The sequence below is a fragment of the Thunnus thynnus genome, chromosome 20 (genome assembly GCF_963924715.1).
Source record: "Thunnus thynnus chromosome 20, fThuThy2.1, whole genome shotgun sequence".
Taxonomy (NCBI): Eukaryota; Metazoa; Chordata; class Actinopteri; order Scombriformes; family Scombridae; genus Thunnus; species Thunnus thynnus.
The window spans coordinates 5,615,161-5,632,781 of record NC_089536.1 but is presented as its reverse complement, the minus strand read 5'-3'; the positions used below and the strand labels follow the sequence as shown (position 1 = coordinate 5,632,781).

At 38.1% G+C, this 17,621-nt stretch overlaps 1 protein-coding gene across 3 annotated transcripts in view; it reads right to left on the bottom strand.

The window, feature by feature from the left end:
- Nucleotides 1–16,399, bottom strand: part of LOC137172686 (rho GTPase-activating protein 44-like) — a 109,159-nt gene extending 92,760 nt beyond the window's left edge. Inside the window, exon 1 of one of the 3 annotated variants that reach the window (XM_067577256.1) lies at nt 16,050–16,399. In XM_067577256.1, coding sequence (XP_067433357.1) covers nt 16,050–16,102 — 53 coding nt within the window. In that variant the 5' untranslated portion in view covers nt 16,103–16,399. The remainder of the gene's footprint in view (nt 1–16,049) is intronic. The other 2 variants (XM_067577255.1, XM_067577254.1) reach the window with 2 other exon arrangements.
- Between the last annotated feature and the right edge of the window lie 1,222 nt (nt 16,400–17,621).

The window sequence follows — 17,621 nt, the reverse complement described above, 5'->3', positions numbered from 1 at the left end:
TTGAGAACTGTTGAATGATTGATGAACCGACAAACGTTTCTAGCCCAAATGTGAACATCAACATGTGAAGACTAACACATGATGGACAAGATGATAAAGTGTGTTGTCTCATTCTTTCCATGTGCAGGAAATGGACAAAGTAACAGTAACTATATTTAAAATATATAACAATTCGATCCAATATTTCCATATTTGTTGAGACTGAGTTGAGAGGTTGGTGATTAAATTGGTCATTTTGAGGCTATTTCTATTGCTGTTTATTGGATTTGACTGTGATGCTGCTTGCCTTTGTCCTTTCTTTTACCTTAACGATAAATTATAATCAGAGGAGTAAATCTCTTACATACATCTTGAACAGATAAACACGCCATCGGACAAACGTGAGCCAACAGAGACGATCCACTAAGACGCTTTATTCTGATTTTTAAAATCTGTTCTGCGTCTGTAGGTCAAAGCCAGCCAATGAGTTAAGAACAATGAGTAAAAGCGCTGGCAAAAGGATCTGCTATGAGTAACGAAGAGCGTTATGAAAGAGACACACCCGACAGCAGTGTCATCAGGTTCATCTGAAGCCTCGTACAACTTGCAACATCTCAGCTGGAGTGAGTAGTTGATGAATGTGCAAATGAAAAAGAGGCTTTTGTCAAACTTTCCTGCTTATTTCCGGGTAAAAGATGAGGATGAAGAATAAAAGACATTTTTAAAGTCCAACTGAAAGCACATTTAGTCAAAAACTTCACTTTTCAGCCAAAAATAATGTGAATATGTTTTTAAATATATTTCCAGGTCTATATTTATATTCTGGTGCTCTACTGGAATATCTTTGCATGATTTACTTTTCAAAAACTCTTCATTTATCTCATACTGGCTCTTTACACAGCCCCTCAATTCAGCCTCTGTCTGAAACAGGACGTTTTAGCTCCTGTCTCTTTAAGGCCCGCCTCCCCATGAGCCCACTCTGTTCTGATTGGCTAGCTTCAGGAGGCTTCCTCTGGCTCCGAAAGCTACGTAAACAAACAGTCTGTGGGCAAACAATCTGATGTCATCACGAGGAGGAAGTAGAGGTAACATTGCAAACAAAGCGCTCATGGCAGGCTGAATTCCTGGCTTTTTTTTAACCTGAAAGTGTCACTTTTACATACGTACACCTCTAGATTTGGAGCTTTGACCATATTTAACATAGACATCAAACATTATAACAGTGTATAAATGACAGAAAATCACAAATAGTATGATATGACCCCTTTAATAGTTTTTTTATTATTAGAATAAAGAAAAACAGTCGTGTCAGAGATTAGTTTGATTGACATTTAGCTGGCAGGCTACCGGTGTTACATCATACTGAACGGAGACAAAGTAAACAAACTGCTGTAGCTACAAGTCATGGACAGACTGTGTCAGTGTGTGTTGGATTTTGATGACTAACCAACTAACCAGACCAAAGTGAGGTAGGTATGTTTACATGTTTAATGTGCTGCAGCTGAATTAGCCATCTAGCCTGCTAACTGATGTTAGCTGCACACTTTTCCCCAGTGAATGTTTGTTTGGCAGCTCATTCAACAAGTTAAGTTAGACAAGAAGTAGACTTTAGCAGGAAAACTAACGTGGGTTGTTGTTCAGAGTCTGTGGCTCTTGTTTCGTGTAGCAGGATGCAATCAGGCTCAGTGTGACCGTCTGCTCTGACTGTGGTAGAAGATTTGATTTGCTGTGTCAAACTCCAGCAACATAAGCAGATGGCGGAACGGTATTTAATCGAAATAATGTGAAACCCTTTTTGTTTCTGATTTTTTCTCAAAGGAGAACACAGGACAAGTGATTAACAGAGCAGATATGTAGCTACAGCAGACAAAAAAAAGGCAGTTTAATTTCAGTTGGACTTTAAAAGGCCGTTTTAAAAGTGTAAAACCTCCCTCCCTGCTTGTAAACCGGCTGATTGATTGATTTCCCAACTTCGTAAAGAAGTAAAACTATTTTCTAAACGGCATGTTGTCATCAGCAGCAGTAAGAACTGAGGAGGTTGGGCGTCTGTCTGTCTGTCGTCTCCTCTGTGGCTCAACAACAACCCGAAGCAGCGTCTCCATCATCGCACTCCAGTGACTTCGATAACGCTCCACTGGCGACGACATGTCCCTTAGTGATTTCCTTGGATTCACCCACAAACCTGATGTCCCAGAAGAACACTGACAGTGAGAAATGTGTCTGTGAGGCTTTTTTTTTTTTATTCCTCTCTTAGACCTTAACCCTAAACGTCTACTGCTGATCTGCAGGATCATAAACCACATTAAGTCATTAAATTTGAAACATGATTCATTTGTATGAGCTTCAGTGTTGCGCAAGGTGAATATATAATCACACACCTCAGCCTTAGTGTCAGCTATTTTTGTCATCGTCTCCTCTTTTTATGCTAATTACCTTCAGGGCAGAACTGTCACAACTGTCATTTCAGAAGAGGTGCTGCGCTTTCATAAAGTTAAGTTTACACTGGAGAGACTGCAAAGGACGTCAACAACGAGAGGAGGGTGAGGAATGAGGGAGACAGAGGAGGTAAATGAGTGTGTGAGGCAAGCAGAGGAAGAAGAATCAGTGTCGATTTTGAGATGGCTGGAGAAGAAGAGGAGAGGTGGAAAAGTCTTTTTGTGAAGAGGTGAGTAAATTACAGTTCAGGCTGCTCAGTTAACAGAACTGATCAAATCATGAGGGAAATGTCCTAAAACCATTATGTACTTTAAAGTCTGTCATAACCTAGACTGTTTATTTCAGACTCACCACTTTTTTTAACAACAAAATTACACAATACACTTTCCATCTTTTCCATCTTCTAAATAATACAGACTGGTGTTTATTTCTTGAGGAAGCAATCTTTGGCTGAGCATAAATAGTGCAGACACCAGCATGCAAAGACTATATTTACAAGAGTTCATTTTTGTTATTTGGCAAACTCATAGAAAGAAAGTAAATTAATTAAACCTGAGTAAATTTGGCCAATATAGCTGGTTAAATCTGCAGCCGCCGACTGCATGGAAGTTATGATTAAAAAAGTTGTGACTCACTCTTTCAGATCATGTTTTTAGTATAAAAATGCTTAATAGTTCAGCTTAAAGTTTACTTATTATGATTTTTACTAAATGCATGGCTGAATCCAATTTAATTCAACTGAGAATTGCTACAAAAACCAAAAGGTCAACCAATTAATCAGCTCACAGTCCAGACCTGAGGTCCAAAATATCAAAGTAGCGTTAAAGACAAACACGTCAGAGGTGAGCGAGGACGTGGGATGAAATATCAAGCACTGAAGTATCTTTAAAGGCGCCGCACGTCCACACAGGTGTTTTCACTCGGCTGAAACTGAAGTTGGGTGGAGTTACGCTACTAATAAGAATGATAAAGATGTCGTTTGTGCAATTAAGAAACAGGAGAGTGAGGGAGATGTCAGTTTAGTAAAGTCTGTATACATGAGGTCTAATCAGCCAAAATAATTACAATCACCTGTGTGGGTTTATCGTGGATGTGCAGAGCCTTTAAAATATTTATATTTGTCATATTCATCTTTATCTGACAGTTAATTATGATATAGATTTTAGGTCATATTGTCATTTTGGGAAATATTCTTATTTGCTGTCTTTCAGAGAGTGAAACTGTTATCAATCTCAAGTCTGTGCATTAATGAGCTGGAGTCAGTTAGCTTAGCTTAGCATAAAGACTGGAAGCTTGGCTTTGTTCAAAGTTCAATAACATGCCTGCCAACATCTCTTATGTTGTCTTATTGATAGTTTGGGTAATCCACACATGACAAAAGTATAAAAAAAACAAGAAAACAGCTGGGTGCAGAGACTTTATGCAGCCTCCTGACATATAAGACTGCTACTAAATAAATCGTTTGGTCTAAAAAATGCCAGAAAATTGAAAAATGTCTGTCACAGTTTCTTTAAAATCAAATTCTGAAGTAATTCACTGTCCAAAATCCAAACATATTGAATTTACTATCACACAAGACCAAGAACAGCAGCAATTCCTCACAAATGACAAGCTGGAACTGGGGAATATTTGGCATTTTTGCTTTAAAAATGACTTTTAGTTGCTGATTATTTTTCATTCCACTGACTGATGGATTAATTGATTAGTCGTTGCAGCTCTGTCCTGAAGGCTTGTTGTCAGAGTGAGGTTGCCGGGTGCCATCATGTCTCTACAGAAACCAAAACCAAATCCTGTGCTCTCGGTATTTACATCTCTTTTCATGTATGGATTAAATATATGAAAAAAAATATGTTAATAAGTGAGCTTAACAGGTGCTGTTTCCATGTTTGCCTCCAGTCTTTATGCTAAGCTAAACTAATCACATACTGACTGCAGCTCTGTGCTCAACACACAGACATGAAATTGACTTTGGTCTTCTCATCTCACTCTCTAAAAAAATCAAGTTTAACTATTCCTATAAGGCTGCTAACATCCCTCACAGACTCATATTTACAGTGAAACCAGCAGCTACCAACTGCTCGCTGGAATTCATCATTAACACACTCTCATCATGATTAATGAGGAAGAGTGGGACAGGTAGATGAGCCTCATATATTCATGCACACACACATATACCACTGAGCCCTTGTGTACATATCCACTGGAGGACAGTAATGCTTCTAATGATCTAATAAAACCTCTCCCTCCCAGCGCGAATCAACACCTCCGAGGAGCCCGGAGAGATGCAACACTTCACGCTGTAAACATAATGTCATCCGTGTCAGGTCCTGTTCCTGTCTCTTCTTTTACCCTTTAACCCCCGAGCAGCTTGTGGCGGCCGTGCAGAGACCGGGCCACCATTAATAGTGACCTGAATTATTTCATTTTGCTCCCAGGACCGCACGTTCCCACCGTGTTTAGTGTCTAAAGCAGCCTCGCTATGAATACTAATTATTCTCCAAATAAAGGGCAATCAATTATCAAATCCTGAAGATGTTGGAACACACACATACTCGACGCATAATACAAGCAAGACTACACGCACCGTGTTTGACAAATGAGTTCATTATCTTTCAGCTGAATGGCCCGGCAGCCGAGGAGGATAAAAAACAGATCAGCATAATTTATGTTTGCCTCTATGGAGCCATTTGTACTAATCCAAAGTTTATATATACTGTATATACAAGATGGGAGCTCTTTATTTGAACCAAACAGGTTGCCAAATGTAGAATTTCTCTTTGAGAACAAAACACTGAAGTTCAGCGATGACAAACTATTCATCAATGAATAGTTCTGGTCATTGTTTAAGCAAAAATGCCAAATATTTGATGCTTTCAGAGTGTGAAATTTGAGAATTTGCAGCTTTTCTTTGTCTTATATTATCGTAAATTCAACTTCTTGGGGACAAAAAGTCACTTTGGACTCTAGGAATTTGTCATTTTTCACAGTTTCTTTATGTTTTACAGATCAAAACAATTCAACAAAAAAATAAGAGGAAGATTAACTGATAATGAAAATAACTGTTATTGTTAGTTGCAGCCTTTGTCACAACAACCAACACAAATAGCTGCGAGAGACTATAAAGCTCTGCAGAGTCACATACAAGTAGTCATGTGATCCATCGTTAACACATCTATTAATTTTGTGTAGAGAGTGATGCTGCTCTCACTGGGCTCCCCTGTATGAATGAATTACTTAACATAAAGTTTAGTTTTTATCTTTATTTCTGCGTCATGTCAAACATTTGGTCCATATCCAACATTAATAGGGATGAAAAGGCACCGCTATTTACAGAATATGCATCTTCTGGTTAAATATATACAAAGAATATAAAGAAGCATGTGGAAAAATAAACTGTGAACAGAAACAAACTGTTACATTTCTACAGTTTATCTTGATAAAAGGCTTTTTTTTCTCTTCTCTCAGGTTTTCTACAAGTAACTAATTTATCTGTTGTTTGTCTTTGTGCATCATCCATAGTTACAAAATCAATATCTATTTTTATTTTACTAAACAAAGCGTTGTGCGGTTCTATCATTCAGACCGCAAACTGAACAAATCTGCTAAATATCGTCCAGTTTGAACAGTAAGTGGTAAAATAGCAGATCTCAGCTGAGCACAATCAATATAAATATTGATTAAATCTGCATTAAAGTAATCACAGTGAGCACTTCATGTGTCATATGTCTTGTTATGACTCAAGTCTGCAAAGGCTCAGTCAGTCCGGTTTAGATTTGTTTCATAATCATTGAACAAAATCTCCCGAGAATCAAACAAAACATTTACAATAAAACTATATTTGTATTAAGAGTTGTACATTTGATTACAATATTCTCCACTTTTCTCTCACTGTTTATTTCTCTTTTGCCGTCAGTTGTTTTCAGTTTTGCTGCTGAATTTTTCAGTTCTGACAAATTGGTCAATTAGTTTTGGTCGATGGTCTGAAAGTGCAACAACAAGCAATACAACTTCAAATTAATTCACCTCACCGACTCTTTCTTTCTCTCACAACTAGCACTCCTTCATTCTACAGCTGGAAGTAACAACTACTTTCATTAATGATTAAATCTGTTGATCATATTCTTGATAAATTACTTTTTTGGTCTAAGAAATGCCAGAAAATTGTGAAATAGTTGAGATCACTGTTTCCCAGAGCCAAAGCTGACGTCCGGAACTCAAAGATATTCAGTTTATTGTCACAGACGACTAAAGAAACCAGAAAATATTCACATTTAAGGAGCTGGAATCAGAAAATTTGGACATTTTCTTCTTAAGAAATGAATCAAAATGATTAATCGATTATCAAAATAGTTAAATTTAGATTTATTTACTCGTTGGCAACTAATCAATTAATTGGCTAATCATTGCAGCTCTACTTAATTCTTATTAAGTTTTGCTTGGTTATTATTAGTAATTATAAACAATCATATAGAAATATTGTCCAATGAATAATAATTATTTTTTGTTTGATTATTGGGAGATTTTGTTCAATGATTATCAAACAAATCTACCTAAAACTGTCAAAACATCGTGAAAGAACTTATCACAAAACAACAGATATGCTTATCAAAGTACAACATATTAAAGCTGATTAATCAATTCAGTCGATTTTGAGAAAAGCAGCAACAATTCTGATATTCGATTAGTTGTTTCAGTCGCTTTTCAAGCAAAGAAGCCAAACGTTTGATGGTTTCAGCTCATTAAATGTGAAGATTTGCTGCTTTTCTTTGTAACACAGGATATTAAAGACAAATATATTTGAGTTTTGGACTGTTGGGCAGGAAAACAAGGAATTTGAAGACGTCACTTAGACTTTCAATCTCACACAGAATCTGCACTTTGTTGCTTTAATCATGGATCTCAGCATCAAACCGCTCTGCTTCCTGCTCCGAGCAGCAGCCTCTTGCCCGACAGATTAAACCTTGTCACAGACAGGAGCAGATGTCTGTGAGCATGTCCGGGCCACCGCAGGGCAACACATCCTATGTTCCTCCCTCCTGCTGATAAGACGTTGAATAAAAACCTAACAAGCGTGGCCGGTTTACACAAATTCTTCCTCAGGTCTCATTGAAGTGAAGCAGAAAGTAACAACCGGCCGGAAAATGCCGTCAAGGACCAAAGAAAAACAGGAGCGTTGGAAATAAAGCCACAAGAATTCATCAATCAGAAAGTTACTGATTGTTCCTGCAGCCCAGAATATGACGGGAGGGAAAAGAATAATGCATGAAACGAATAACCAAAAATAATGAAGCCATTAAGGGAAGGCCTGTTTTGTGGCTATGAAAAAACATGCAATTTACCGCGCTCTCTTCAATCACCAAAGCTGTAACAGACTGACAGTCGATAATGGTTTTAGGGACTGAAATGAAATGTGTTTGAGCAAATACAAACAATACTTTCTGGGATCTTGTCGCCTGCAGCTTGAATGCTACACAACGACAATAAGAAACCATTTCCAAGCCTGTTGACGGAGATTATAAATCCATTTTCTAGCATCTCTGTAATTGATTTTTTTTTTCTGTTTTCAGTCTTATCTCACCTTGACATTCCTCAGCTTCCTTTGCTGGACCTGGATTCACATCTATTTTCTACTTTTATTAAGAAATCTCGTCTGTCTGCAAACCAACAAGAAAAAAAACGACCGGTCTCCTTCATTTATCACCAACACAGAAAAAAGTGAACAAGAAGATGAGTTAAAACGAGACGCGGTCAGACATGAGTACTGCAGCATTTTTAGTTTTTTTTAATTGTATAGCACTTTTCATACAGTAGTTGTAACTCAAGATGCTGTACACATAAAAAAAACCATTAAAAATACTTAAAATGCATTGCACCAGATTGTACGAAGGGTCGAGTTAAGATTTAGGCTTTTTTTAATATGTTTTATATTTTATTTCACTTAGCCATAACACAGAAAAATACTTTTAATGCAGTAACTATCAAGTTAATCGTTAATGCTGAGTGTAAATGTGTCTAAAGTTTGCATTCGCTTTTATTTTATTTACCATGAACACATCGGTGCTTCATTTGGAAAAGATGCTAAACACATGTAAGACGCGGAAATAGTCGTCTTGACAGTAAGACGACGCTCAATTCTCACATAACTGACCACATATTGGGAATCTAAATGGTTACTTTCTTGTCTGAAAACTATTAAAACCTAATAAAGTGATGTATTAACAGTCCTGGAGTGCTCTGTTTAATAGTGTGCATGTGAAACACGACTGTGTCCACGGACCTTCCTCACGTTGGCGCTCTCAGTGTCGGCGCCTCCGTGTGAGACGTTTTGGTCGGTAAATGTGTGTTTTAAAACTTATTTCGGGGCTGCTCTCACTCTCAGTCTCACAGAAAGTGAACTGGGCTCGGGGCTTCACCATATAAGAACTGGATGCAGCGTTGGAGGCGGGTCCCTGTTCATTCTTATGAGAGTTACTCAGATAAAACCAAAGAAGCCACTTCCTGCTGTGAAGACATTACCAGGATGAACAAATACTGCACGCACTCTATGGGCAGAGCACACGCAACAGAGATTTCCGAGCTGACTAACTTCCAGTTTATCCCTCAGCTTACTTGAATGGGGATAAAATTACGTGTGATGTGTGACTGTGTGACTGTGTGGCTTGTCTAGACTTTCCAAATGTTTTTGGACTGAATGGATCAAAGTCGGATAGTGAAATGAGTCATATCATGAGGATTGTGATGCTCAAAAAAATGTCTCATCATTTTTACAGCCGCTCCTTTTTTCCCATGATTGTATGCAGGAAAAAATGCTTTTTGGGCCCCCGTCAGACCAGGAGGTTGTAATTACACAGTTTGGCCACTATGTCAATTAGGTGCACTTCCTGGAGGTTTGGGCTGCATGACGATAGACAGACATGACATGACTGTAGAGGAGCTGTAAACGCCCCCTGATGACATAATAGAAAACTGTTTGCACTGAATCATTTTGAAAGAGCGACAGCCAATGGGAAAACTCCAACACTGGGCCGTCTGACCAATGGTGTAACTTCATCACTCACTCAGTCAGTCAGTGACATTCGGGGTTAGAGGGCTGGTCAGCGGCCAGTCCGGCCAAATACGCTGCAGAAGACGTGACAGAGCCAAAAGAGGATTAGATCTGTCCCCTTCCTGCCATAACCTCGCTGTGCTCACAGAGAGTTACACATTTTCATTCAGTCACACAGTTTACGCAGCATTACACAGGATTAATGGTGCAGGCTGACTGTTTTGGAGATGAATTTAACTGTGTCTGAACCTCTCTTGACCTATATCCTTAACTGGAGCAATGCGGCAATGTCGTCCTGGGGGGAGATGCTTCATTAGTTTGAGGATGCTCATGTGTGTTTTCTTCACAGGCTAATAGAGGAACATTTTAGAAGCTCCAGCTGTCATTGTAATGGTACAGAAATGCAAAATAAATTTAATAAACTTCCATTTTATTCCATTTTTCACAATCCAAATCAAATCCCTGGACCAAAATGTGAGTGGAACAAATACACATGTGAGTGAGTTAAGTAAATACACTGAGAAAAACAAAACAACTGAATGAAATTCAATTAGATATACTGATTACTGAAATTAGATTTAGAGACATTTGTACCAGAGTCAATATATTTAGAAATGAACATGGAACAAGAAGTATGCAGAACCAGATTTCCTCACATATATTGAAAATGGGTTGTTAATAAATCACAATGATGGATGTACAATAAATAGAAATCTATAGAAATCTTTTGTGAGTATTTTGACTCGCTGTATTGAAAATGTTTGGTATTTTTTTCTGTTGGGGCAAAATCTGTGATAAAAACTGTGAAAAGTGAGATGAATCACACATGATGAGCATTTTACTCTTCCTCTTTTGGTTGTTGCTTTAAGGCAAACTGTCGTTGTTGTCAGGTGCAGAAAATCTAAAAATGACTCAAAGATGCCAAAATTCTCATAACTCAGGACAAATCCAGAGTTTGGTGCACCCAAAGCTGAGTTTGAATCATACAGCACATGCATCAGTGCCAAAGCAAACTGATTATAGGTATATAATTATAGATATATCATTTTTGTATTGTGAATCATACCAAACGAAAGAAGGTCACAAAAAGGTTGTGAGTAGCAGTAACAGGGGCTGTCTGTAATTGATCTCAAAAAACATGTAATTAAAGTATTTATGAATTCTCGTGATACATTACTGACATCGTTAATATAGAATGAAAAATCCAACTGGTTGCAAATCAGCTCCAAATCATTTCTATTATGGAAAAAAACCTTGAAACTATGACAAAATGACCCTACTGGCAACAAGTGGCTATTACAGGCTAACAGTAAACGCTACAACCATGTGCATAGGTTTGCAACTAAACATTGATTTAATGTTAGATTAATCTACCGATTATTTTCTTTATAAGTCAATTAATCATTTAGACTACAAAAAGTTAGAAAAAGGTGAAAAAATGGAATTGACAATTTCTCTGTCGCCATGGTGATGTCTTCAAACAGCTTGTTTTGTCAGACTTAGATAGAAGATATTTAATTAACTGTCATATATGAAACAGAAAAATGTCAAAGCTTCACTTTTGAGAAGCTGGAACCATCAAATGTTTGGCTTATTCTCTTTAAAAAATAACTGAAATGATTTATCAATTATCAGAATAGCTGCCAATTAATTTTCTGATGATCAGTTAATCAACCAATCAGCTCTAGTTGTGTTCACAGCAGCACAGGAACAGAGGACTGTCTCAGTAATGTCAGTTACACAGAAATATCTTTCTAGTTTGCTATTAAGAGCCAACATTAGTCAGGCTGAGTTATTATTGTTTATGAGTTCAAAGTTTCATTTTTAAGAGGAAGAACATGTTATTATTTAATTCAGAAGTTACATGGTTTCACTTTAAGGGCTCTTTAAATCATCGACTGTCTTTGCTTGGTGTAGTTTAACAGTCTTCTCTGAATCCAGTAGTGCAGGATTTAAGGTCACAATTAAATGAAGTCTCTGAGCCTTATAACAAACAGGTGATGTGGGCTGCCAAGGTCATGCAGGAGATATCACCAGTTACCTGTGTGGCCAGCAGTCAGGCGTCGTGTTGGAGTTTCTGCCCTCTAAATATGACTAATTGGCCCTGCTGTTCTGCTTCTAAGGATACAGGTTAAAACTCATTACTGGGATGTTCTGCCTCGCTGGGCTCTGGTGCTCCGGCTCTCAAGCAGATGACAGGAAATAAACAAGCACCTGGCCTACCACACACACACACACACACACACACACACCTATCAGACCGTGGTCACTTATGGGGACTTCGCATAGACTTACATTCATTTCCTCGAGACTTTACTTAACCCTAACCATCACCACTACTAGCCTAAACCTAACCTCAACCTAATCCTACCAACCCCAAAATCAGCTTTTTCCCAATTGGGGACACAGCTTTTGTCCTAAGTTCAACAAGCTGTCACCAATTAACTGGTCCTAAATCTGAGATTTGTCCCCAAAAGTAGCCTATGACAGACCACATACACACACACACATTTTTGTTTATTTACTAATAAATGATTGGTTGGCTTTATCTGCTTAAGTGCATTACAGCTTTTTGTCCCTTAGAGCTCCAGTAAGGAACAATCCCAGTCATTTTTATGGGTAAACGTCCTCCGGGTGTTTCTGATACCTCTGCCAAGTCCACACTGCTGGGCATTAGCTGCAGTAATACCTTTTTCATTGATTGTCTGCCTGCAGTCTGAGTGTGGGCGAGCAAGGCGCAAGATAGCTTGACACAAAATCCTCTTGGTGTGCCAGCCTCGTCAGTTACAGCCGACAGCAAAGTAAACAAGCGGCCCAGGTTGTGATGAACTCACAACACCTCAGAAATCCACACTTTATGCATGACAGGCTGCAAATCAACCTGTTTTCTGATCCTCTTTGTTGACTCGCCTGAGAAAAACTCAACAGTGATTCTGTTTGTAGGTTATGCAACAATTACGAAGGGTTTGACAACATTTGATCCAAACTGCCTAGGGCGCAGTGTTGACACACGACATTGACTTTCAGTTACGAGCTAAGGGTGGGGTTGACAAACAGAAGGAGAGACAAAGACTCAACAGCACCTATTGAAAACTGAGCTGCTGCTACACCTCTTCAACTGGAATTCAACGGGATTCCTCTGAAGCACAATCCCATTTAGCCCCGGGGCTCAAAGAAGCTACAACACCAGTGACCTCCTGACAGAAAACTCCCATTCACTTGTGTGTAGTTCTGTAGCAGAGATACAGGGGTTGAGTTGCACTTTGCTTCATGATAAACTGCACGTCGTCAAACTAAGAGAGCCAAAATGGGTTATGTACTTTTTGGTGGATAATTTAGCGAGCCTCAGGTCCTGGCTGAGAGATTAACAAACTCTAGATTTATCTGTAGCATCAAGCCCTGCAGGGAAAAAAAACAGACGCACTGATAACAAATAAATCACATAAACCTAAGCACATTAATCTAAAGTGTTTTCACATTTGCATACTATCTGATGCAGCATCGTGCAGTCAGGATTTAGTAGGATTAATCACTTCTACATTCATCAACCATGACGTGTCACCATGTTTGAACAGTACAGTATGTGAGGCACTAAATACTTGGATTTTAACTTCCAGGATTAAAAAAAAAGCTTTTCGGAAGCTCGACACCAAACACCAAAAGTTATTTTGTCTTTTTTCTTTAGACAATGATCAGTTGTAGCTGGCTTTCCCAGGGGTGTAGCTAGAGATTGTGGACCCCATGTACAGGAGGGGACCCCCCTCCCCACTCAACACACAAATATGTGTCCAAAGCCTCCAAAGACAATGTTGTGCTGTTTGCCAATTTCACTGTAATGACAAAAAATCTGAACTGTAAGTCATGTGAAAGACTTTTGACAGAAATATTCAGTACAAAAGAAGCAGCTGTAAAACTGTTTTAATTTCCAGAGCAACACAGGTATTCAAAAATTACTCTGTTATTCATAATCTGGATATATTTAAAAGCAACTAAGAGCCGCAGCACTGTAGTATTTTCATGTCATTCATGTGTGCAGGTAGTCAAAGAAAGACACTAAAATGCACATGATTTATGGATACTGGAGGAACATAAATAAGCTTTTTTCACCATATAGTACATGCGCTAGTTATTTATAGAAATTACTATTATTTATTGGAATTCCCCAGGTTCAATCCTTGGGCCTCTTTTATTTAGCATTTAAAAGCTATTTAATGACCTGTCATGAATATGCAGATGACACCCAAATTTACCTACATCTGTCAACAAGAGACTAGCAGTCCTATAAGATACTGTCAGCAAGTGCATTGAACAAATTAGTGATTAAATATGACTGAACTTTCTTCAGCTGAATATAAACAAAACTGAAATCATTCTGACTGTCAATTAGTGTTTGCACAAAAGAAGAAAGTGCTTATCATCACTCCCTGTCTTTGAAATCCAAAAACCAAGTCAGATTCTTGGTGTCATTCAGGACTCAAAACTATAACTGTACAGTTAGATGAAAAGATCAATACCAGTCTGTAGTCTCTAGTATCTGTACGCTACATGTTAAGCTAAACCAGGAGATGCTTAGCTTAGCTGAGCTTAGTGAAATAAATTAACAATGTAAAAATTAACGTGTTACTCGTTTGTTTTAATGTTTTTGTTTGTATTGTTATCTTTGGATAGAGCCAAGCTACCTGTTTCCCCCTGTTTCCAGTCTTTATGCTAAGCTAAGCTAACCACCACCTGGCTATAGCACCATATTTCTGCATACAGACTTGAGAGTGGCATCAATGTTGTCATCAAACTCTTAGCAAGAAAGTGACTAAATGTCATCCCCAAAAGTCAAACTATTCCTTTTAAAACATAGTGTCCAGACATACACTTTTATTTTCAGCAGATTAGCTTAAAACAAAAGTCTTTCCTCGAGACAGGAATATTAATGTAGTACTGTTATACTGGAGCATCAGTGTTAGAGCAGCATGTTACTGTTGTAGCTGCTGGAGGTGGAGCTAGTTTCAACTATTTTATATACAGTTAGCTAATTTATGGTTGTGTGTCACCAAGTGGAAACCTCCAGGGCTGAAAAATTAAGCCAACGCGGAAGTGCCAAAAACTGCAGTTCCTCAAATGGCCACTTGAGGCTGGCTCCAAAAGCGAGTCAATCTCCCATTTTAAACTACCCAACTTTACAGCGGAAATAAACATGTTTACAGCCTGGTACAAAAAAGTTGTCTTTTGGCAACAATGTTAGTTAGGTAGCATAACCATGGCGTAACCCCAGATTCATTGAGTATAGGTGTAGCCATAGCCGCCACAGTTACAGTTCAAAAATTAGCATGAGCATTATCACAGTTAACCATAGATTGTAAATGCACCATGCTAACTAAGCTAGCAGCTATCCACTAGCGTTGGGGTCAGCTCCACCCTCTCATCCAAATATAGTCACTTCTGACTTCTCAAAAATCTAAGATGGTGAGGATCAAAATGTAAACTCAAGGCTTCAGAACAAGAGTCTACAAACCAATGGGTGACATCACGGCGACTACGTCCATTATTTTTTTAGTCTATGGTTATCACATCATAAAACATAATTATTTTGTAGAACAAGCACAATGAAAGAACAACGCGTACAAATTTTGCAAGAGTTTGGCAAATATGGGGTAACCATCTAGACACGACCCTAGTTTAGTTCTGTAGTTCCCAACCTAGGGGTCATGGCCCCTCCAACGGGTCAGCAGATAAATCTGAGGGATCATGAGATGATTAATGGGAGAGAAAAAAAGAAAAAACAAAGTTCTGATACACAAATCTGTTTTCAGTTTTTGGACTTTTCCTCTAATCTTTGATTTTGGTGAAATATTGGATCATTTGAACATTTATTGAAATGAAAGCATGTGAGAAGTTTAGAGGGAAAAATCACTATTTGGTGGAGCTGTTAACAACTCATAGACATCTGAAATGTGACCCCGACTACACACTGCTTTATGTAAGATGTCAAGAGCCAAAAAGGTTGGAAACCACTGGTTTCATCTTTAACAATGTGTTGTATTTTAAAAGCTTGTTATATTATCCATTGTGTCAAATCTTCATCTGAAAAGTGACTAAAGCTGTCAAATAAATGTAGTGGAGTAGAAGTATAAAGTGGCATCAAATGGAAATACTCAAGTAAAGTACAAGCACCTCAAGATTATACTTAAATACAGTACTTGAGTAAATGTATTTAGTTACTCTCCACCACTGGATGTCATCACAGACATGTCAGTGGCCCTGGGTGATCCGTGTCCTTACTCCCCCAGCAGGGTGCCCCGGGGCCGCCCTGCGCTTTCATTGGTCAGCGGGCAGCAGCGCTGCGCCTTGGGTACCATGTCCGCTCCCTCCTCATCTGTGTGCGGATACGCTCCTCCCCGCTGAGCCCCCATCAATCACACAACGCTCACACTGCAACCGTGACCTGCGCTGACAGTTAATGCTTTGTGCAAATCAAACCAGCTGAGCAGCAAAAGCCCATCGAGTGAATGACTGAAACGCTGCACGCTGGCAGGCAGATTAACAGGCGACAAACGCATCCACATACACATCCGATGTCACAACCGCAGCTTCTTACCTGCCCACTGTTTGGTTGGCGAGCTGTCTCATTCGGTTGAACTGCTTCTTCATCTTGTGTTTTTCTGCGTTACCACCGGGCGGTAGAGCTTCTCCACATATCTCTCATTGATAGAATAAAGTCGGATCACCGCGCTGGTCTATGGCAGACGAGGAGGTTCAGTCTTTAAACATCCAGTTTGTGCATCGCGGCGGGACAAAAAAAAAGGAGGAGAGAGCCACAGTCGAGTTAATTTCTCCTCATTTTTGCTGATGAGGACGGTGTGTCTCTGTCATCCGCTCCGCTCCGCTGCTCCAGAGATGCTGGACCAATTTCTCTCTCCCTCTCTCTCCCCTAGCACTGACAGCCCGCTGGCGACACGACGCTCTGCACCGGTGCATCATGGGAAACGTAGTCTACTAAGAGTACTTCCCCACCACATAGCCTACATTAATTTGTCCTTAATTAATGTAATTCCCAATTTAAAATTAATTAAAGTGGTTATTAAAGGAAGAGGAGAATACATTAATTTTACATTATTTACACTTTTATTAAAACTACTTTCCCTACTTCTTATTTTAAAGTTATATTAGGAGGCTAATTTTCACTACATTAAATCTGATTTAATTAAATTTATAATTATGGTGTTTAATTATTAATTATAATAAATATAATACTGAATCATAAATATACACTGCATGTATGTATTTATATTATAATTTGCATCTTAACATTATTTATTAAAACTACACTTAATCTCAAAACACTTTTTTTTATGTTTTGTCTTATATATATATATAAATTAGGAGGCTAATTGACTTTGCAATTTAAGAAATAAGTAGTTACAACTTTAAAAAAAATTTAGTTATATATTTACATAATTATTTAGTTCTGCGCATTATTTATTAAAACTGCTTATTTCTAATTATAAGAGTCTGTTAGCAGGTAAATTTTCTTCTTTCTCTTCAAAGCAAGGAAGCGACTGAGTGCATCAAATTTAATTAAATTTACAAAATGTAATTTATTTATATTATTATTTGCATAATAACATTATTTATTAAAACTCCTCTCAAAATATTTTATTTGGAGGCCAATTGTCTTTGCAATTAAAGAAAGAAAGCAATTATGTTGTTGAGGGTTAGGGTTAGGATGAGATGTTGAGATCTTCACATTAGTTACTAAAGTCCTCCTTAATCTCAAAACTACTTCTTTCTTACTTTTAAGGTTTATTAAGAGGCTAGTAGTATTTACAATCAAAGCAAGAAAGCAAGTGAAGACATTAAATGTAATTAATTTTTTGATTTACTTTACAAAAGTGTATTTATTTATATTATTAATTACATCTTCACATTATTTATTAAACCTCCTTTGTCTCAAATTATTAATTTCTCATTTCATGGTTGCTTATTCTCTTCTTTTTCTTCTCTGCCATCAAAGCAAAACAAGCAAACAAACAAACAAACAAACAACTCCCTCGTCGACTGTCCACCTGATCAGACGTCTAATCAGATAAAATAATCAGAAACACCTGTCGGGGTGTGTAAAGGGCCTTTAATCTTTAAACTGACTGCAATTTAAGGTGATCCAGAAGAG